The sequence below is a fragment of the Bemisia tabaci genome, chromosome 1 (assembly GCF_918797505.1).
Source record: "Bemisia tabaci chromosome 1, PGI_BMITA_v3".
Lineage (NCBI taxonomy): Eukaryota > Metazoa > Arthropoda > Insecta > Hemiptera > Aleyrodidae > Bemisia > Bemisia tabaci.
In genome coordinates, this window is record NC_092793.1 from 8717318 (window position 1) to 8740556 (window position 23239).

Sequence of the window (23239 nt, forward strand, 5' to 3'; positions counted from 1 at the left end):
GCGTGTATTCGTATGGTCTCAGGGCTCATGTCCTAATGCACATAGTTCCGTTTGATAGAAATACATCCATTTGAATGAATGAACATTGTGGTACACAATTTTTTACCTTACTCATTGATCCATCCTGAGAGAAAAGAGATTATTGCATAGAGGTACGGTTCTCTTTTCGTGCCAGAGTTTCCAAACGCAGGTTCAAAGAAGGAGATATTCGCGAAAAGTCGGAGAAAATGCCACAAAACCACTCGCACGGACACAAGTTGACGCATGCGCAGGTAGCGCACCGTGAGTTATTATCATTGATGCATGAATGTGATAGCTTCTGGTTTTTCTCATTATTATTTTTTCTCTTGTCATTTTGTCACGCTCAGTCATCATGATTCATGAGTCTCACATCTGGACGTATCTCTGCTGAAAGGAACTATATGTTGCATGCAATCCCTATCCACATAGGTCCTTTTAGCATAAATACGTCCATTTCTGAGATGTGCCATCAGTCTCGGAGTCGGAAATAGGCTGAACCGCGAAGGCAAACCTGCAGGTTGAAGGATGAGAGTATGCTCTCATCAGAAGACAAGAACTGCAGTTTTTCCCCCATTACATTTTGCAGCTTCGAGTAACGCTAGAAAGGTATGATACCATCTCCTCCTCGGGACTAGAACCGAATTTTGACCGTATAATATACTTCCATCGTAAAATATGATTAGATAATTCAAGTATTATCACCGGCATTTTAACCGAGGAAACGTAATATCGTATTTAATTGAACGGAAAAACTATGGGAAGCGCACGGGCCTTGAAAAAAAAAGTATAAACCGTGGTCAGTGTTTGAAACGCACGCCGGCCAAACACCGAGTATAAATAACACTGATCAAAATTATAAAAGCACGTATAAAACTTTGACTTCGCTCACATTTTCTCAGTTTCTAAGTTGTAATCCTCAAAAACGCTTGTTTGCACACGGGGAAAAAAAATTGCTGATTCAACAATTCAATTGCCAAAAAGCAGTGAGTGCAATGTTTCAACGCAGATTTTACAACAAAAAAATGCTACTTTAACCACCCCCGTGGTTAAGTTAGTTTACAATTTGGTTAAAGTAGCATTTTTTTGTTGTAAAATCTGCGTTGAAACATTGCACACACTGTTTTTAGCAATTGAATTGTTGAATCAGCAATTCTTTTTTTTTTCGTGTAATGTGCTGTCGGCCATATTGAGTGATGATCTTCCAAATGCATAGGTTGGCGGCGGCTCTTTTCTAGTTTTTCACGTTGTCACAATTTGGGCCCTAAGAGCTACACGAATCGAGCTGTCCATACGCTCCCTATGAAGGTACTCTAGTCTATTAGTTCCAATAATCAGCCTGCTGTGTCCTTTTCTGGACTCTGCGCTTCAGTATAGAGGCGGCCTCTCTAGAGGCGACGAGTCAACACTGTCCTTGCGGGAGCTTGGGAGCCAGAGCCTGGAAGCTCCGAGGAAATCGCCGAGGAAGACGACGAGGACGAGGCCAAGCGGGAAAAAGGCTCCAGTGTCATATCTCATTGGCTCGTTGCACACTACTCCTTCTCGCTCTCCTCGTCTTCGAGTCTTCCGAGTAACGGTCAATGACATAGGTTATGTCGGTCCACGCTGCGCCAGGCCGGCCACCGCCCCGCCGCTCCTCCTCTCCGACCGCGGTCATAAGCTGCGTTTTACCACCCCCCCCTCCCCACAGCGCACGCACATTCGCTCTTCGACCCCCCCCCCCCCCTGTACCCCCCTTTTTCCGTGTTCGTCGTTGTTGTCATCGTTGTCATCGTCGTCTCGTCTGCTGAAGCCACGTCTGCCAAGTTTGATCGGGAAGGGTTTTTATTTTCGGGGGGGGGGGGGGGGGTTTCTGTAGCGGGCGGCAACCCTGGGCCGGGGGCTCGTTATTGTTGGCGCACTTGAGCGTCGGTTTGTTGGTCTCTTTGTTGACGAGTCAGGACTCGGGAGTGAGGCTTCCCCGAAGCTCCGACCGGTGCTGGCTGGTCATCGCGCCCGTGTGTAGCGTTGCCCCGTTCAGGGTTGCCGGCGCGGCGGTCCGGAAAACCGGGAAAGTTAGGGAATTTCGTAGCGACCGGAGGTAGTCAGGGAATTTCATGTGTTAGCGTTTACCAGAAGTGAATGCTGGGTGCCTACCGGTCCCCAAAATTCCCCGAAAGCGTGTCCCCGATATCCCCGTAAGTCACCAATTTTTTCGTTCAGGTCCCCAAAAAATGACAAAAATCGTCCTAAACACCGGCATTTTTAAATTTTCCCGCCAGCACCAGGAATAAAAAAACTCAAGTGTTGCTTGGTTTTTCGTATGTTTTCGTCGGTTCAACATGACTTGTAAAATTAGTCGTATAAAATACGTCTTTTAACGCTCTAACTAGCTCCCTTTCTCTTACTATTTCGGGGAAAAAAGTCCCCAATTTTTTTTAAAAGAAAAACTCCCCCGAAAGTCCCCAATTTTGGTGTTTTATAACTGGTAGACACCTGGCCCTGAGAACCTTACATTTTAACTTAAGGCTAGAAAGAAGGTACCACTGATCTGAACGTTCATGCTTCATCACTCGATGTTTCAAGCAGACAACAATGGTCGTGGAAGATCCACCCCGCGGCGTCGCGTCGTCGCGCAGTGGAGCGAGTCGACGTGAGACGTCGAACTTCATGCGGCAACTTTTGAAGCTTTTAGCTTCGTCAATACAAAACGTAAAACTTTAAAAGTAGTTTCGTCAATTTTCTCCCAAAATTGCTTTCAGCTATAAGCACAACTTAAAATTTACTATTATGATAAAATAAGCATGGAGATCTGCGCAGTTTTTCTAAAAAAATATCATGTCCAGGGTGTCTACAAGTCCGGAATTTCCGGAAAGTTCGGAAATTTTTTATGATTTTTTAAGAGCGGTCCGAAAGTACTGAAAAAGTGCGGAAATTCCGCAAGAAGGTCCGGAATTTTTGTCATTTTTGTCGCAATTTAAGCGAAGAAATCAAATTTTTGAAATTATTCGAATTTCGTCAAATGAAGGTACTGAAAAATTTCTGGATTTTTCTGTTAAGGAGGTACTGAATTTCTTGCGAATGTACTGAAGAAGTACTGTTAAAGTACTGATTTTTGGCCAGCCTGTTTTAGTAGACACCCTGATGTCCAGCTCGCCCGAAGGCTTGTTCCATTGTGCGTCGTCCGCGTCCAGAGCACCAAAATGAGAAGATGCCGCCGTTGAGATTGGATCCAGATTAGCGACGGTTTTCCGTTCTCATTTTCCGAATCATTTTTCCGTCAAACTCGGTTCTGATGATTGCTCTTTTCATTCCGGTAGCCGTCACAGTCAGGCGTTTCGGTGTTGCCGCTCCTCCAAAAGCTTCTGCAACATTTCGTTGTGACTACCTCGGAACCTACATCTGATAACGTGTAATTCGGCATCCTCGAAAACCGACAATTACCGCGATGCAAGTTGGACCGCTTACACTGCCGTGCTAAGGAAGAACGTCATATGAGCATCCAGGCGTTGTCATATTTCCCCCTCAATGAAAAACCAAATTTACTTGGAAAATTCTGAATATTTTTCCTCCATTTTTTAGGCAATTTTGTTCGCAATAAAATCCAAAATATCCGCAAATTTCAAGGAAAAATATGCATTACTTCCTTCGTAAAGACACATTTTATTCATGGAAATTTTGCAACTCCCGAATGTTCATACGGCGTCCTTCCTGAGTACGGCAGTATGCTCTATAACTACTCTCTTCTCGTCATGCTGAGCGTCTCAAACTTCTACACCATCGGGAGTGCACCCCATGGACAATGTCAAAAGGTGTTTTACAGTAGCCACGACTTGTAATGAAAGACGAACGTGTTCTATCCTACCTCAGATTAATTGGACAGGTTTAAGCAGAAGTAGCCTTACTCAGCAGCATTTCATGTCCAGTCTCATGCTCTGCTTTTTGAACAGTCGATCTATTCCGTTTCTGTCATGTCTACTCCTGGAAGTTTTATCTTTTACGAACTTCCGTAGAAGTTTGTTATGACCATACATTTTCAGCTATTTTGTGACATAACTTGTAACTTCATTGCAGAGGTATCCGTTACCTACAACTCTCAATTTTTATATTTTCATATGATTAAAAGAATGTAATGATATCCCTTATAATTTAACACTGTTCGTTTTTGCTTTTTTTTCAGATCCTTTACAAGCTCCTAGGTTTATCACGCAACCCTCCTCATCTAGTAATATTGTCATTGAAGGACGAACGAAAATCTTACAATGTCAAGCTTTAGGTAAGAACTTTTTCTCGTCTTCCCGTGTACTGTCAAAGCAGAAACTATTTTCAGATTGCATTTTATTCTCTTTTTTTTTTTTTTTAATACACTTTTCGGTAGTTAAAAACCATCGGCCACGAAGACCCAGGGAAAAGATACAAATATGTATGCTATGGTTTCAGTACTCTCATATATTGCGTAACGCACGTCTCCCGATCCTTCAACTGACACCCCCCCCCCCTCTTCCCCCGTTACGCACAGCCAAATCCTCGTTGTATGCACAATGTAAATCCAATCAGAACACCGCAACTTTTCATCGTTCATCGTCGAGAAAAGACAAAATAACGCAATTTTAAAATTTGAATAGTCACGCGACACTAAGTCATCTGCTTTATATCAATCGTTGTCAAATTTCCCCGATAAAAATAAATTTTGAGAAATGTTATGAATAAGTTTCCCTTTTAATTCAACTACTCAAGATCACCTGAATTGCAAATGAAATTCTCTGAAAAAGTGAAAGAAGAATATTGTAACACACATTTTCCTGAAAATTCATTATAGTAGAGATTTGGCAACGTCTGGTGGCTCATACAGAGGTTTTTCTTAGCACGGTAGAATACTGCCGTGCTAAGGAAAACCGCCGTATGAGCCTTTAGATGTTGCCAAATTTCCATTGATAAATCACGAATTTTCGGGAATATTTATAAACATTCTTCTTCCGATTTTTCAGAAAATATCGTTCGTAATTTGGATTGCATTTTGCAAAAAGGACCACGAGCATTGCAATGTTGCTAAGATTGTGCAACTTCTTTTGTCTTGGATAACGAACCTGATTATCCATTGACAGTTTCTATTTTGCTCGCTGAAAACTGTGAATCTAAGACAAAAATTACCATGTAAATTTCATATTTTTTCATGATTTCAGCTATTTTACTGCAAAGGATGAATTTGCACAATCTTAGCACCATTGCAATGCTTCTGGTTCCTTTTTGCAAAATGCAATCCATTTGATCTGAACAGTCTAAAAGTGTCAAGGCAAAATATGTATATAACTTTCCGCAAAAAGTAACATTGTATCGGAGGAAATTTGGCAACTCTCGAATTTTCTTACAGCGGTTTTTCTTAGCACGGTAGAATATTTGCGCGCTCGCAAAGGTCTGGTGGCGAAAAACGCCATTTCCTTTTAGCGTGCGTGCTTTCACCTCATGCTTAATGTTCCTCGTAGGACCTCTAATCTTGGCAATGCCACCTCTGCTTTAGCCTTTATCACTTCTCAGCCCTTTCCCTATCATTTGTTGCGAAAAGGTCAGTGACCGATGCGATGCCAACCGAATGTCCCGCAGCCAAATTATCCCTTGCGAGAACGGCGGTTATCAGTGAAATGTCACCGACTCAACGAGTTACTCTATCAGGAAGCCTCTTTTTTTCTTTGTTTTTTTTTTTTGCGCTTCCGTATTCGTATTTTTAAGTTTGGTTGCTTCACTGCTGATTTTCATAACATGTATTTTCCCGCGAAGCACGGCATTTGTGCCTCTTGTTATCGTTTCGGAGGTTGCTTAGCTCTTTCAACAAGAGTGCTTTTTTGTGTCATGTGATAGTAATGCCTTTATTCACGTGGACATTTCTTATTCCGCTGATGAGTCGAACGATGTATTCGAACTGACCGGTGGAACCCCAGACGCGTAGCCAGCAATTTTGCAACACTGGATTCCCTCCCTATAAACCTATGTCAAATAATCGATTCTTGTCAAAGCACCTGACCCCTCTAAGAATCGATACATTTCCACAGGTTTAAATGGAGAAAAACAATGTTGCCAATTTACTGGATCCGCCAATGTGGAACCCGGAACGTGAACTTAAGGTAAACTCTGCGACTTGGAAGAAGTAGCTCAATCTGGATGTAATATCGTCACGCTTCCAGGACTTTATGTCCACCTACCTTTCGTCCATTAAATAAATGTCCACCGCTATTAATGTCCACTAAACGTTAAGTCCAGTCTTTATTAAGTCCACATGATTTAATGTCCAACCATGAATATGTCCAAAATTGTCCAAATTGTGGACATGTTATGTCCACATTTTTTTCTTCTCATTTAAATGACAGGAACCACCTCAAAAATAAATGCATACTACTACTACCTTTCATTCTTAAAAACATTTCATTCATGAATCAAGTCATGAAAGAGAACAGACTCTAAGAGCAGATAAAAACATATGTTCATGGTACACTGTACGGATATGATAAGACGAAAACCAAAGCGGGAGCCTAGGAAACGCTCCAATACCAAATTAAACATTTTTCAGTAACAGATGCAATCAAAATTGAAAGTCCTCTTTAACTAGTTATTTTGTGCGCCTTCAATCTTGTAGGATTCTGTGCAACGCCTCTGACGCGAAATAGTTGCTTAAAGCGTTGCGGCGCTGCAGGCAACCAGCGTGAAACGCGCCTACAGGCGCCTACAAACCTAACGGGATACTTCACGCGTTGCGCAATGCGTGAAGTATCCCGTTAGGTTTGTAGGCGCCAGTGCGCGTTCTGCGCTGCTAACACGCGCCGCTCCGCTCTGTATTATGGTCTAATATTTAAACTCGCGGAGTCAGCGTTTTTCAACTCATGATTTTGAAATGTTTGCACTCTCTGCATTGATTATTCCCTTTTAAACTGATGAAATAGAAATATGTACTACTGGAAAATATAATGTGTTTTTTGTAAATATAATAGTGGTTCCGTGTCAAATTTAATGATTTCCAAAGCATTCAAATTTATTCTTTTATGTTTTGGGCTTTTGCTGTGCTGCAGCGTGGTGTAAGCGCAACCAAACGCTCAAAATTGGACGTATTTGACTAAAGGAGGTCGATGTACAAATAAGTTAAAAACAAAAAATTGCGTGCTTCTTAGTTTTTTTCCTCTTTTATTAATTTTTGTATAGTTTCTTTCATCACAACTACGGCTCATTGAGATTCATATCGATGCCATTGCTTGGAAAAGGTTTTACAAATATTTACGACGTTTTAAAAATGTAAATGTTTTTAAAATGAAGTAATCAATTTCATTAAAAAAAAAGAATGTACATTTAAGGCATATTTTATATCGGAAATTTCAAGGATAGAAACGAAACCAAGTATTTACCAAAGATAATTTGAAAAGATGAATCAAAAGAAGAAATTAACATTTCATTTAAAATATGAGTTACGATAACAACACCCCATTCTCTTTTAATTTTCTCATTTCCATATTGTCAATATAATTTTACACACGGACTAAAATATGACGATTGAATTTGATTTTAGTGGACTTTACATTTGTGGACTTAACTTAGTGGACGTTTAAATAATGGACTTAACAATAGTGTGGGCTTTAGAACTGTGCACGTAAAAATTGTGGACGAAAAGTCTGTGGACGTAAAAAAAGTGGACATAAAGTCCGTGTACCGATGGTGGCCGAGATTCGAGAAAGAAAAGGGGAAAAATGCTTTTTTTCGTTTGTTTTGGACGTTTAAATGTTGGACACGACATCCGTGAATCTTGAAAACACCCCGATATTTTAATTTCGGTCGTCTAAATGAAGAACGCTTCACCCCGAATATTGAATGGTAACGGTCGTGCATCAACGGTCGACTGCTCGAGTAAATTGACTAAGCACTAAACGTCAGAAAAAAGTGAGAAGGAACAAAAAAGTTGATTCCAGCTGAAGCGGTCGTTTAATGAACGGAACGCTCCGCTCGTACGGTTTACCCGGATAAACGATCCTATGAGCAAGCACTTTGCGCCGCAGAGCCACCGAAAAAACAATGGGCCGACTTCGAGTGTCACTCCTAAACACAACACAATGCAAACAGGTCAAATTAGGACCAACATCGAAGGCTGGCGCTTAAAAAAATTTGCATGTTAATAGCAAATTATCGCGGTAGACTCACACCGTAAATGGGGACAGCTATACGCTACTCTGCAGTGCTAAGGAAAAACGCCGTATGAATATCCGAGAGTTGCCAAATTTCTTCTGAGAAAATAGTTATTTTGAAGGAAGTTATGAATATTTTTCCTCGAAATTTTTTGGAACTGTAGGTGAAATTGCCAACAAAATTATCCGAAAAAATTGGAGAAAAAATATTCGCAGATTTTCTCGAAAATTCGTGATTTACCAAAGGAATTGTGGCAATGCCTGAAGGCCCATATGGCGTTTTTCCTTGGCCCGGCAGTATATGCTACTATGCTAAATGGGAAATCACTGATAGTGCATATTTGGAAAGACTCGCAAGACTATCAGCTTTCATAAATAAAACCATAAATTGATGGGTATTCCGAGAAGGACAATTTTTTCTATCATAAAACCTTATTGAATTTTTTTTCAGGGTCCTATTGACTCCTATAGGGTTGCCACGGTCAGGGAAAACTGGGAAATGTCAGGGAAAGTTTAACGGAAGTGTCAAGGAAACATTGTTAGGTCACCCTTACTTGCTTTCCAGAAGGGTTTGACAATTCAACCAACAGATTTTGCGTGGAAACTATTTCAAAGTACGTCTTTTAAATCATCTGGCATACATCTTTAATTGTCAGGGAATTTTACCCAAATGTGTAAGGGAAATCAGGGAAATGTCAGGGAATTTCATTTTCTAAATTAGCAAATAAAGTAGCAGAGTTGCCGTAACACCCAACAATGCGGCAACCCTGTTAGTGAATTTGACTCCCTATCGTAGCATAGAGAGTCTGTCACGATGTAGAGGTGGACTCGCATAGAGTCCCTTTATACTGAGAGTCAAGACAATTCGGCTCATGGATGTCACAAACGGGAATAAAGATTACAGAAATTGAACGTTTTTCGTAATCTTTGATCGGCCCATTCTCAAATGCCTTTCTCCGTTCCTCCTCTCATTCCGTTTGTTCCTTGCCGAACCCGTAATTCCTTGGTCCATTCCAGATTATAATCTTTGCAATTGGTGAAAATGTAATCTTTATTCCCGTTTGTGACACTGTGGAGGCCTAAAATACGGGAACCAATCAGAAATGGATTCAAATTGTCTTGACTCTCAGTATAAAGGGACTCTAGACTCGCAGGGTAGCGTGGGATATCTCAACATTACGGCCTCCACTTCGAGAGCTTTTTTGAGCTTTGGGGTTGATCTCAGAGAGACTCAGTGGCGCAATAGTGTTCTTCGCGAAGTACGTACAGTATGTAAATCGCGAAGAGCTCCATTGAACTTGAAGGAGCGTTAAAAGCTGGCGAAGTTGGACTCTCGGTTCCCCGCTCGAGCGCCGTCTGTCTGTCTCTGTCTCCTCGAATCTGTGCATCTCTGCATTGGCCGCTGCCGTCTCGTGGAGCTCACGTGCCGCGATGGCGCCTTAATAACCGCGTCTCCGAGCGGAAGAGCTCCTCGAGATGCATGCGCCAAGCTCCGATAACGTCCGAAGCCAACTCCTCGAGACCTAAACTCCCGTGCGAAGGAAAAACGCCGTATGAACATTCAAGAGTTGCCAAATTTCCTCTGATAAAACGCTCATTTCGGAGGAAAATCGTGACTATTTTTCCTTGAAATTTTCAGGAACTTCAGATCAAAAACCGAACAAAATTCTCGAAAAAATTGGAAGGAAAATATTCATAAGTTTTCCAGGGAATGGGTGTTTTATCAAAGCCGATTTGGCAACGTCTGATGGTGTATACGGCGTTCTTCCTTAGCGCGGCAGTAAAGGCGGACGCTACGTCGCGTCTGCGGAGAGGAGCGTAGGAGTGAAGGAACGTGAGACGAACAAAAGGCTAATCCGGGAAAACAAAGGCACGCATGCAAGGCCAACGCCACCGCGCCACCGCGACCGCCCCGTACCCTCCACCGGACGGCGAAGGTGGTGCCGTGCCTGTGCCCATGCGGTTGGAAAGGGATACTTAATCCGGGAACGGGGGAAGAATTAGCACTTCCGGTGTCGTTTTACCGCCCCGCCACCGCGTTGCCGAGTCCACAACCAGCAGCTTAATGAGAGGTCAATACCTAGAACTAGAGTACCTTTATAGACAGGGTATGGCCATTTCTGTTCCGGTTTTTCATTGGTCGCGAGCGAATAGGCTGACACGATGCTCTTAGGGCCGTAAATAAACAAACAAGATGGCTGTTATCAGCAAGAAAGTTTGAGGTTATGCACATCTTACATCCTCCTGTGATATAGGCGAAAGGCGATTTAGATTTAACAGTGTTTCCATGTGTTTTTTATGTTTTATTCGTAGATATGCTAATTTAAATCGTTACTGTCGTGTAATTGAAATTTTTGTCAAATTTTAGCTTCTTATCGATGTTACGGTGAGCCGCCATCTTGTTTGTTTATTTACGGCCCTAAGAGCATCATGAAGCCTAAAAACTCGTTGACCAATCAAAAAGCGGAACAGTTTTCCTGTAGTAAAAAGATACGAATGACCATATTCTGTCTATAAAGGTACTCTACCTAGAACGGGGGAAAGAAAAGAAGAGACAAATGTCATATCCAAAAATTGCTCCATTCAACAGATATTTACATGCTAACCAATGGGCCAACTGGACTACATTTTGCAAATTAGGAATATAAATTCTTGCCCGTTTAAAAAACAACGTATGTGCCATTAGTTTCCCTTTGAACGTAAGTGTTTTTCTAGACGAGCCAGAATTTCCAAATTGCAAAATACAGTCCAACTGATGATTGATGCATCCAGACTGATGTGACATTTGTCTCTTCTTTTCTCTCCCCAGTTCTAGGCGGATCCAAGAGGGGAGGGAGGGGCTTAGAGCTGTAGCGGATCCAGAATGAGTCGGAGGGGGGACCATTTGCTAATGTCAAGTGGGCGTGGGGGTAAGGCTACCCCCGTAAAATTTCCCAGTTTGAATTTATTAGCAGTTTTAGCTTACTATTTGTGCATTTTTTGAAAGATGAAAATCGACGAATAATACCTCTTTTAGCATAATTTTATTTCCACATCCGGACTAGATATTTATTTCTGCGGTATTGAGTAACCTTTGGTTTGGTAAACTTTGGTCATATAGTTGTGTCTTGTAACCGTATCATGAAATTCATAGGAGCAAATTTCCTTCCCCTCCCTTTTTTCCCTCTCTTTTTTCCGTTGTTGACCGGCACGAAAATGACATCTCCACTATCACTCGCTTAACTATTCGTTATAGTCAAATTGCACAGATAACTATTTGTTAATCAAGAGTTTAAAGCTTTTTTTTTACAGGTCGCCCGTTTTCCTTAGTTTTCGGGTCAATACAACCTATTAAACACCCCCCCCCCCCCCCATCAGAGGCCATCCATCACGACGATCAACCATTTTTATCCCTACGTTTTTCCAACCGTGAACGAATATAAACCTATCGCGAATACAAAACTTGTCTATAACCAATAATCGGCAACAGTGGCGTGGCGTGAATTGCGATATATCGATTGCTATGCCATTTAAACCTATGATAAAAGATCGATTATTAAGGTGTTCGCTGCGAACACCCTGTTTATCGATACTTTTCTATAGGTTTAAATGGCCGATTAATCGATATATCGCAAAGCACGCCACGTCACTGATCGGCAACCCCTTCTCGTCGAAAGACACTGCAGTCCTCAAAATGGGAGTGAAGTCCAACCCCCTTCAGGTGTCCGCCCAGGCCCACCTTCAAGTGCGAACACTCTTTCTCTCTCACCCGCCCTGTGCATTTTTGCCAGATGTGCTGAAAATCAGCACTCTATGCAAACCTATGTTATATATCTCACTTTATTGGCACAACCTGGCAACTTTGCCCGTGCGTGTTCCACGTTCTACCGTGCAGTATCAACTTTTTGCAAAGCTCCAATTTCGATGTCCGCTTGAGCCCCAGAAAGCATGGATTTATATGGAGAACAAGGCTCTCGTGGAAATGTAGGTGTACGCCCTTATTGCTAAAGGAGCGACGATATGGCGATGACGTGTCCACATACACGCCTACATTCCCGTGGCTGCCTGTGAACAGCCTCCTTGATTAATTTTACTGCAGTCTTTATCTTTCCGTGTTAACACGGCTCATCGTTGAAAGCGCAGATCCATGACGAATAGATGACAAGCGCCCCTCAATCTCCTGAAAGTTCTGCAAAAATGGTCGTATTTCTGCCAAACGGAACTATGTGCATTAAGACATGAGCCCTGAAACCCATATGAATGTATGCATAACAGGGCTCACGCCATGATGCACATAGTTCCGTTTGGCAGAAATACGTCCAAATGAGAAGTAACGGTACGCTTAGCGCTTGAATCACCATCTCATCCCTTCAGGTCTGTTGTTTTAGATGCTCATAACTGTTATTGCATACGATTTTAGGCGGTATCGATTATCGATGTAAGATTAATTTGCAGTTTCATCTTGAGTGGAGCTCTTGCGCGTGTCAGAAAGTTGCGATTTAAGTATTTTTTCTTACGTAAATTTATGCAAGAAGCACGATGGTGCCACTGAACTTGTGCGAAATCAACTCGAAAGCTCAAAAAAAGCTCTCAAAGCAGGGCCGGATTAAGGGGGTGGCCACATGGGCCGCGGCCCATGGCGGCAAATCAAAGGGGCGGCAAATTTTGTAATTTTTTTTTAAAAAAAAATCGAATTTTGAAAAAAAAATTACTAACGAGAAAAGGCGACAAAATCTCTCATTTCCTGAGAGTATAGCAAGTTCTAATTTTGTTGTCTTTTAGTGATAAAAGAGACAGCACCTTTCATTATTCGAGTTACGAGAGAAACCAAACACGCAATTTGGCCTGGAATTGTGAGAGAAATGATGACGAGGACTTGAGATGAAGAGGAGAAACCAAGCCCTCGGCGCGGCGGTCGGCATGTAACACATATTAACGCCTACAAGACTGCACGAATACTTCACGCCTTGTATCAAACACAGTGCGGTCACTGCGGTTAGCGTGAAACGGATAGCGCCTACAAGAATGCATGAATACTTCACGCATTGCGTCAAAGACAGTGCGGTCAGCGTGAAACGCTTAGCGCCTACAAGACTGCGTGAATACTTCACGCATTGCGTCAAACACAGTGCAGTCTGCGCGGCGCGGCGGCGGAAGTTAAAATCATTAAACTACATCTATGTTTGTTCTTTCATAATTTGTTCGTTCATTTCTTGTGAATTTCTTGTTATGTGCGGACCTTGTCTACATAGAGATAGGTGTACGGAACTTAACTTTCGCGCAAAGTTCATGGAACTTTTGCTAGTAGTATTAACAGGGCTTTCCCAAAAAATATGTCCAACACGAGTAAACGATTTTTATGCACCCCTCCCCCGCTGACACGCTTACTTGATGGATTTTATTGGTATTTCAAAACAAATGAGAAGGGGGCGGCAAAATACAGGCGGCCCATGGGCGGCAAGTAGGTAAATCCGGCCCTGTCTCAAAGTTGAGGCAGTAATGTAGGGGATATTTCTCGCCACCCCGAGAGTCCACCTCTACATCAAAACAAACTCTTTATGCAGGATAGGGAGCAAATACATTAACAGGGTTGCCATTTTGTTTGGGGACCCTAAAACTGAAAACACAACAACCCTGCTGTTATATTTTCTCTCTATCTTTGCACAGAGAGTTCTTCTTGATGCAGAGGTGGACTCTCAGGGTACCGTGGGATATTGTCTTTATTACGGCCTCAATTTTGAGAGCTTTTTCTGAGCCTTGGAGTTGATTTTAGAGAATACCAGTGGCACCATCGTGTTTAGTGCAACATTTTACGTAAGAACAAGTACTTGCTAAAGCACTCGGAAAATTGCGGAGGCCTAGAACAATCTGCATCTCTGCCCTTGAAGATAGCAGTCTCTAAAATATATTTGCCCCGAGCCCAATCCCCTCTTTCTGCCGCCGCACAGTGGATCGAGTCAATCAGAGTGGTCGCACATGAAATTTTTGACTAAAAACGCAAGTTTTGATGTCTATTTCGTCACATTGTAAACTCGTAGGAGTGCTTTTTAAGGAAAATTTCACGAGAAAAGCAATGGAACCACTATTAGAACCTCAAAATTGTGATTAAACGGAGTTATAAGCGTTTAAGGTTTCCGAATTGTGTCCGACTTCTCCTATCGACTCGATCCACTGTGCGCCGCCAGTTCGCGAAACCCTGCCAAAGCAGTTGAACGATACCGTCATAAATTCCCGAGAACGAATCGGATGCCAGCACCACCCGCGGTCACCAGAGGCGAATCCACCAACTTGGCAACATTGTTTTTCTCCATTTAAACTAAACCTACGGAAATGTATCGATTGGAGGGACCAGGCGCTCCGACATGAATCGATCATTTAACATAGGTTTAAATGGAGGAAACCCGGTGTTGCCAAATTGCTGGATTCGCCAATGGCGCCACCCGCGGCCACTCGAAACGGACCAATGGCCAAGCGGTTCTCAATATTTCCGAATAGCGGGTCATAATGGCAACGGCGCGGCGTCGCGGCGGTGCCCGGGAACCGTCGTCGTGAGCGTAGTGAACTAGATGCAGCCTCGGCTGATGGTCGAGTGGACCCAGCTTGGACTTTCTGCCTCAGAGCCTCCTGCATCCTCCCACGATGTCCCTCTCTCCACCTTTCTTTGTCTCCTCGGCCGCGCTGCAGTCGCTGCGGCATCCACCGCGATGCCGTGCTAAGGAAAAACGCCGTATGAGCCCTCAGGCGTTGCCAAGTTTCCTTCGATAAAAACCGAAATTTCTGGGAAAGTGAATATTCCCCCCCCCCCAAAAAAAAAAAAAAAAAATTCAGACAATTTCGTTCGCAATTTAATCTATAGTATCTGAAAATGTCAAGGAAAAATGTGCATGAATGTCATCGAAAATACATATTTTATCGAGGGAAATTTGGCAACTCTCGAAAGTCCTTGCGGCGTTCTCTCTAAACGCGCCAGGATGAGCCGCGGGTTCCTCGACCAAAGTACCTATTTTATATGGGGAGAGCACTAACATGTTGGTAATTTTGGAGCTTAGGTGATAGAGCCCTTAGGACCTAACAAAGCAGCCAACCTATGACTTCAAACTGTCCAAAATGATTTATCATCACAATTGTTTAGATCAGTCGTTTTTAAAGCACGTATTTTACTTGGTTTTTGCGTGAGGGTGCTCATTTATAAATTATTTGTTCATTAGTCTTATTCACTTCGCACTGAAATTTACGTTCAGCGCCTCCAATCATTCAATCACCCGAATTTCGCAACAAGGAACTGCTAATACCGGCTCATTTCAGGAACAACGCAAATGCCATCGATTTCCCTATGCAGCTAGGTGCTTTTATGAATGAGCAAAAAACAGTATAGTTCCTCGTTAGGAAAATCTGGATCTTAAATGAAACTGGTGGCGGGTCCGGGACCGCTGGAAAAATCAAGAAAGCAGGGCAATTCTGCCGTGCTAAGGAAGAACGCCGTATGAACATTCGAGAGTTGCCGAATTTCCCTTGATAAAACGTGTATTTTTGACCATGCCCATGCATAAGTTTCCTTGAAATTTTCAGATTTTTTAGATTACATTGCGTACAAAATTGTCTGAAAATTTTGGAAAATAATATTCGCAATATTCCCAGTAAATTCGGTTTTTATCGCAGGAAAGTTGGCAACTTCTGAAGGCTCATACGGCGTTCTTCCTTAGTACGGCAGAATTGCCCTCTCCTCTCCTCTCCTCTCCTCTCCACCCCCCCTTCACCTCGATGACGTGTCCGTCTCGGTAGTCGTCGAGCTTGCACTCCTGAGGAATCGTGGCCACTAACCGCCGTTTGAGGACCGGGGGGAGGGAGGGAGGGAGGGAGGGAGGGAGAGAGAGGGAGGGAGGGAGGGAGGGGCGGGATAGAGTCTGGATCCTGGAAGGGGTCGAGCGGGATCGTGACTTTTCCCGATCCCCAAGTCCCCGACTGCGACCGCTTGTCGCCTGTGCTGTCGCGTGCTTTGCGATGTATCGATTGATCTGCCATTTAGAATTATGGAAAAGGATCGATAGACAGGGTGTTCGCAACGAACACCCTACGAATCGATTCTTTACCGTAGCTTCTAATGGGAGAAATATCGATGATCGATTTTTCACGCATCGCCACTGCCTGCCCCTCGTCCTTTTCCTTTCAACCCCCCCCCCCCCCCTTCCGCCGAACTGATTGTCATTGCCAAGTTTTACCGACTGGTTTTTGCTTAGGAGGAAGATTTAGAATCGCGGTCGCAAGTTCTTGAAAAATCAGAGAAAATATGAAAATACGGGGGATGTCGCCCAACCTTGAAGGGTCAGAGAATCTTGCTGCGGAACTTTGAAATGTTTCCTTCCTGCCAAAACATTGCATATATATATACAATCTCATGAGACTTCGTGCATGTTATTTCTCACGTAAAATTGTGCTTAAGAGGAATCATGACGGAAATAACTATTGAAAAGTCGCGGAATTTCACGTTTGAAATCCTGGCAAAGTCGGAGAATTTTGGAATCCAAGAGATCTCGTCACCCTGTCGAAGGAAAGAAATAGATCAGTGTGACATGTTCTTGAAATTTGAGAAAAAACCAGAAAAAGTGTGGAAATTCGCCCAATCCTGAAAAGTCAAGGAAAACTTAGGAAGTTTTGCTGCATTTTAAAGTTGAAATCGTCTGGGAAAATTTCGGTCAATTTTGACCAACATTTATTTTGGAATAGCAACCAGATTTAGAACGGACCCATAGTCCAGGCGCCTGGTAAGTCTACCTGGAATTTTGGGTACACAGCGATTTTTTTGGCCTACTTTATGTTTTTTGGGTCGCTGAATCCGAATCTGAAGTTTCCGCACGCGTATCTGGTGAGCATTTTCCGCTATTTTGAAAAAATGGCCTAAAAAGGCCTTTTTTTGCGGTTTTTTTGATATAGCGGCTACGGATGAGAAAAAGTCCCGGATTTAGCTAATGTTTTGAATAGCTGACATAATTTGGAAGAAAATGGTGTATACATATGTTACGTTTGCTTAAAAATTGAGGAAGATACAGCATCGTGAACATCGCGCCCATTCACGTTTTCGCGGCGCACCCGTTAACGCGTGATCCGGCTCGCCGCGGTCAGCTAAGGACCGAAGCGTTCCAAAGTTCCGAGATCCGAGATTCCTCAATTTTTGAGCAAACCTAGCATATTTATATACCATTTTCTTCCAAATTTTGTCAGCTATTCAAAACATTAGCTAAATCCGGGACTTTTCCTCATCCGTAGCCGCTATATCAAAAAAACCGCAAAAAAAGGCCTTTATAGGCCATTTTTTCAAAATAGCGGAAAATGCTCACCAGATACGCGTGCGGAAACTTCAGATTCGGATTCAGCGACCCAAAAAACATAAAGTAAGCCAAAAAAATCGCTGTGTACCCAAAATTCCAGGTAGCCTCATTTTTAGCTACCAGGCGCCTGGACTAGCACAAATCCTGTTGCATATACGGTTAAAATTTTGCGATGCTTTCGCGATTTATCTGGCTTCCAGGAGGTAGGGATCACCAATGGCCAAACTTTTGCTAGAGCAAAAATAAGAGTTGTTTCTTGTAGATAATGCCTCAAAAATCACGATGAGCGCATCGGCAAAGTCTGAAATGCACCCATAACTTCACAATCTGCGTAAGAAATTTGCGTTTTTTTAAGCTTCCCGCTTCAAAAACGATACTACGGCATAGGTGAACATTTTGTTAGAGGAGTCGCTCCATCGTCGGCGATATTCATCATGGCCGACGCTTGCACGCAGTTCCGCGCGTAATTCAAGGAGAGTTCAAGGTCAATCAATTCGGGCGTGGAAAATATGAACGTTAACACACCGATTGTTATCTGGTCTAATCCAGTTCAGGTGTTATCTCGTCCCATCAAACGTGTTTTGGCGGATTGGCGTCGGCTATGATGATTATTGCCGACGATGGAACGACTCCTCTTACAAAATGTTCACCTGTGCCGTAGTATCGTTTTTGAAGCGGGAAGCTCAAAAAACCGCAAATTTCTTACGCAGATTGTGAAGTTATGAGTGCATTTCAGAGTTTGCCGATGCGCTCATCGTGATTTTTGAGGCATTATCTATAAGAAACAACTCTTAGTTTTGCTCTAGCAAAAGTTTGCAACTGGCCCATTGCGTATTGTATGCATGAAGCAGGAACGAAATGTGAAGTTCGGTACGTACACCAGCTCTAGAACTCCACTAGACCACCAATATGGGCCCGATAGTACCAAGTACCTCCACGATGCCGATGGTTTGTTTATGTTGGTCGGAACGTGTGGCGCGGCGCTTGCTCAAAGAAAACCTTGGTTCATTTACCGTCCGAAAGAGGATCGTAACCGAAGCTGAATTTCAAGATCGTGAAAAATTCCCCACCTTTCCTAATTCACACCGATAGTGTTCGATGTTCTTTTTAAGCACCGTGCGACAACCAGAAACCGAAGTAGAGGAGAGGGGGTCCAAATGAAGCTGCGGTGTTATGGGGAGCAAACAGACCAGCACATTAACGTCGACCCAACGGCGCTCGCATGGAAATGTGGAATAAACAAGCGTCAGTGTAAACACGGTGTTATAAGATGTGTTTCAAGGTGCAATATCGCCGGCTACGATCCCGGCGCTCCTCGAAAAGATTTCCCGCTGAAATGAAGGCAATGAATACGTAAACACCCCCGTGTTTACTTGACCCAGTCCGCAAACAAGGCAATCGCCTAGAGCCTCAACCCGTCCTTTAATTTCCCAACTTTAATGACCGCCTCGCAACATTTTTCATCCATCGGCTCTTCAAAATTCGTGTGTATAAAATGCCCACTCTGAAGGTGCTCGATGCTCTCATGTAGGGCGGGCTTCTAGTGGAAGCAGATAATGGGCTGGCATCCTTCATCTTCATATCTTGTGGCAGGGTCTCTACTGTACGGGGAAAGTATGGATGCACTTACAGAGTACGGATTTTGAAAGGTTGGTACGGAAGTACGGAAAGCGCTCGGATTTTTTGTATTAACTTCGAAACTAGGGGTGCAGAAACTTCCTAGGGTTCCCCCAAAATGAATTTAGGTTCCCCCATTTTAGTTTTCACAGAATTTTGCCCGACACATAAAGTAACGCGGTCGACAGTTGGGTTCCCTCAAAACAGCGCGGTCAACAGTTTAGTTCCCCTAAACCCTTAAAAAAACACCTCCCCCAATTTTCCAATTCCCCCAATTTTTCGTCCTCACTTGGGCTCCCCCATTTTTCTCGTCCTCACGTGGGTTCCCCCATTTATGAAGTAATTGCAGCGGCTCCGCAATATTGCAGATGAGAACGATGATGAGTCGAGATTTGTGCGCGACCTTCAATATGCGTTTCCGCCCCTGACTCCTCACGTTCATGTGTCTCGTGTCTCCAATTGCACGGTGCAACCACCGTCGTCGTCCAATTGAACCAAAAACTGTTATTTTTCACGCAGTTTTCAACCAAAGAAATAGAGGTTTTTTTTTATCTTTAATTTCGACGGCAGCTACGGAAGCGAAGCATGGAACAACGCCAGAAGAGTGCGATGGCTAACAATGAAAAATATGCTGAGCATTACAGAGCGTCAATGCTGCAATTGCTGATGTCACCGTCTGTAATAGGACCGCCGATGTAATCAGGATGGACACATCCTCCTTCGATAGGATACATTACACCAGTTCGGAGGAAATGATCGAAGGAAAACTGGAAGAGCGAGCAGAATCTGATGAAAAACGCACTTTTTGTCGACGCATGGCAAGCAATTTTGAAATTGACAGTTTAGCCGATTTAAATCTCTTAGACAAACCTCTCTCGGACATAACTTTTGTGTCTTATGATCTTTAAACAGTGAAACAACTGTAGTAGGAAGAGTCAATTATTCAAGGGAAAAAATTTCAATAATGTTGTGCTTGTAGACAGGGTTGGACTGGCATGCATCTAAGGGCGTCGACCTTTGGCTGTTTGAAGGGACGTAATGCGATATTTCCTGGTAGGGCATCCCTTACGTGGAGAGGGATTCAGAAAATTTTGGCAAAGCAGCACAAGTTTACGCTATTTTCAGATTTAAAGTTTCTTAATCGTACCGAGTAAAAATTGCAAATGAACTTATTGAGGTAACCGACAGAATTCTGAAATTAAAGAAAACATAAAAAGTTAAAGCCACTAGACGCATCCAAGCACCATTATTTCCAAAAGAACCGCACCAGTGCTGCGGTTTACTCAGGCTTAAGACGTGGGTCTGCAAATCCATCCTAAAAAGAATCAGACAAGAACCTGAAAAAAGAAGAAAGAACAAGTATCAACCGAAGCCGAAGACAGGAAAAACAAAGTCGGGCCTCTTTTTTAACTTTTCTCCCGAATCTGAGCGACACTTCATTGACAGCATATAGCAGAGCATTGAGAGCTCACGCTTCGCGTCATCGCGCCTTCAATTTTTCAGATGCAGCACGGACATCCGTCAAGTACGAATAGTTGTACCTCTGCGCCGTCGTGAACGCTCATCCTTTCCCTCGCTTTTTTCCATATTGTGTTTGTTTCAGTTCGTCTTATTCGTAATGGTGCTTCAAGCACTACGTGTGTAACACAGCCGAATATAGGAGAGATGTGTTCGGGCCTCTTTTTAAACTTTTCTCCCGAATCTGAGCGACACCTCATTGACAGCATATAGCAGAGCATTGAGAGCTCACGCTTCGCGTCATCGCGCCTTCAATTTTTCAGATGCAGCACGGACATCCGTCAAGTACGAATAGTTGTATCTCTGCGCCGTCGTGAACGCACATCCTTTCCCTCACTTTATTTCCATATTGTATTTGTTTGCGTTTGTCTTGTTGCTTCAGACTAGTAGCAAAGAGCAGAGCATTGCGAGTTCACGACTCACGCCATCGCGTCTTAAATTTTTCAAATGCACTTTAGATGTCTCTTATTTTTGAATTTAGAGATAAATTAAGGTTAAGTTTGCCCAAGATATGCTATGATATGTATAAATCAATAGTCATTTTGAAAAGGAGGAAATATGTTTAAAGGTCTCTTAAGAGGTCCATAAAGGGTGCGTATGTCTAAAAATCGAACCGACCATCGCTTCTAAGGAAGTTACACACAGCGAATGAAGGAGGGGGATCATAAAGAAAAACGGTTAAAACGGGAACAAAAAGGTTAAAATTTCACAGAAAAGTGTTTACGCTTCAGAAAGTAGTTCTTGCACCCCTGTTCACCACTATCATGCGTAAAAGCACCTTTCTTTACTCCTAACTCTCTCTTCTTCCGATTCATTTAAGACATTTTCCGCATATATTCTCGGTTGTAATTTTTTTTCTATTCTTATATTTTGCTATCTGTCAGAGGGGCGCGTTTTGGGGGCGTCAAGGGGGCGTATCTGCCAATGGCAGATTGGCCTTATGGCCAGTCCGAGCCTGCTTGTAGACAGGCTTCTAATTATTTAGAGACGGCCTACTTCCAACGTATTGTGAATAAAGACACTGTATTTGATGGATTCTGAAGCTTGATCAACGAAGCACATGTACTAATACGCCCCAAAAATGGTCCTCATAAGATGCAAAAAGTCAAGCGAAACGAAACAAATACCTAATTCCACCAGCGGGACCATTACCTTTGACGCGGTGATTTCTCGACGAGAGGAGGGCGAGATGGACGGAAAGTGATAGCCGCTGGGTACGTCACAAGGTTGCTAGTTACTTTTGAATTTGGTGTAAAAATATAATAATGATAAGTGCGGATGTTTCTAGGAAAACTAGGCAATGCGGTTGTATCCCTTTGTTGTAAGGTCGGAATAAACAATGGGCCGAAGCCCCGCTCACGCACTGACAGTAGAAACATGGACGCCACTGATCAAACACTTTTTATTAACACCTCGAGTATTAAAAAACAAGCGTAACGCAGTGCCAGGCTATTTGCCGGGGCTCTTGAGGTTTTACTACTCTCCAAAAATACGCTCCGGAGGAATTATGCCGCGGGCGAATTAATTAAAGCTCAATGTACACTTTGCTATGCAAGCACCTAGGCGCCTTGTTGCCAAATGACGCGCAATAATTATAGGAACCACGATTTCGAGCTCATTATAAAGGGTGATCCAGGGGGAAAAGGCCAGAATGAGAAGCCTGTTATATGGGTCAAAATAAGACTTTTTCGTTGTATAAAAGTTTTTCCAAAAGTGCCCCTAGTAGGAGCTACGCCCCCCCCCCCCCAAAAAAAAAGAAAATTCCGAAAGTAAATCGTTTTTCCTGAATTTTGGCAACGGTTGTGAACCAAATTTCATGAAAATTTGTACTCCCCTCTTCTTTTGGGCCCTGCATTCTTGAATGTTCAAAACAAAATCGAAATCTCACTTTATAACTAAGAAGTCTTATTTAGATTCATAGAACAAGCTCCTGCAGTCTCCAAACGATACATCGAACCACTATCGAATACGATCTCGATAGTCTCGTATCCGTTATCGTTCTTTTCTCCCGTGTGTAATTTGCACCGTTTGACAACGGTGCAGATGTTAGTCAGCTTTCACGTTTACGACAGGCGACAAGGAGGATCCGCGGAGAATTTTATTTTGGCGGTCCGGGAGTAAATATTTTCGGAGGAGGACGTCTTATACAGTGGCGTAACGTGAATGATCGATTATCGATATCTCGCCATTTGAAGCTATGGTAAAGAATCGATTACTAAGGTGTTCGCTGCGAACACCCTGGTAATCGATCTTTTTTCATAGGTTTGAGTAGCATATCAATCGATATATCGCAAAGCACGCCACGCCACTGGTCTTATAAGTTGAATATCTGGAATGAGCCAGGCCAGCCTCTAATGGACCACTAAACAAGGCTTTAATGTAAGATTATGATACATGTTTCTTAATCAGAATTTCACATAAAACACGTCTCTTGCATCGAAAATGACTGAAATCAACTCCTAACTAAGATATTCAAGTTTTTATTATACATTGTTCACGGGAATTACTATCGATATTTACTCACTATCGATTAAATTATATCCCTGAAATATGAACAAATTCTTACTTACATCTGATCGGTTCAACCGTGTCGAAAAATTGGGAATGCTTTCATTCCTTTTTGTCAGGGAATTACTTTTTCCG

The 23239-nt window shown here is 42.9% G+C and overlaps 1 protein-coding gene across 2 annotated transcripts in view; it reads left to right on the forward strand.

Annotated features, from left to right (window-relative positions):
* Positions 1–23239, forward strand: part of sdk (sidekick cell adhesion molecule) — a 160174-nt gene that overhangs the window by 101171 nt on the left and 35764 nt on the right. For both annotated transcript variants that reach the window (XM_019055096.2, XM_019055106.2), the window contains exon 2: positions 4178–4273. In XM_019055096.2, the coding sequence (XP_018910641.2) occupies positions 4178–4273 (96 nt within the window). The remainder of the gene's footprint in view (positions 1–4177; positions 4274–23239) is intronic.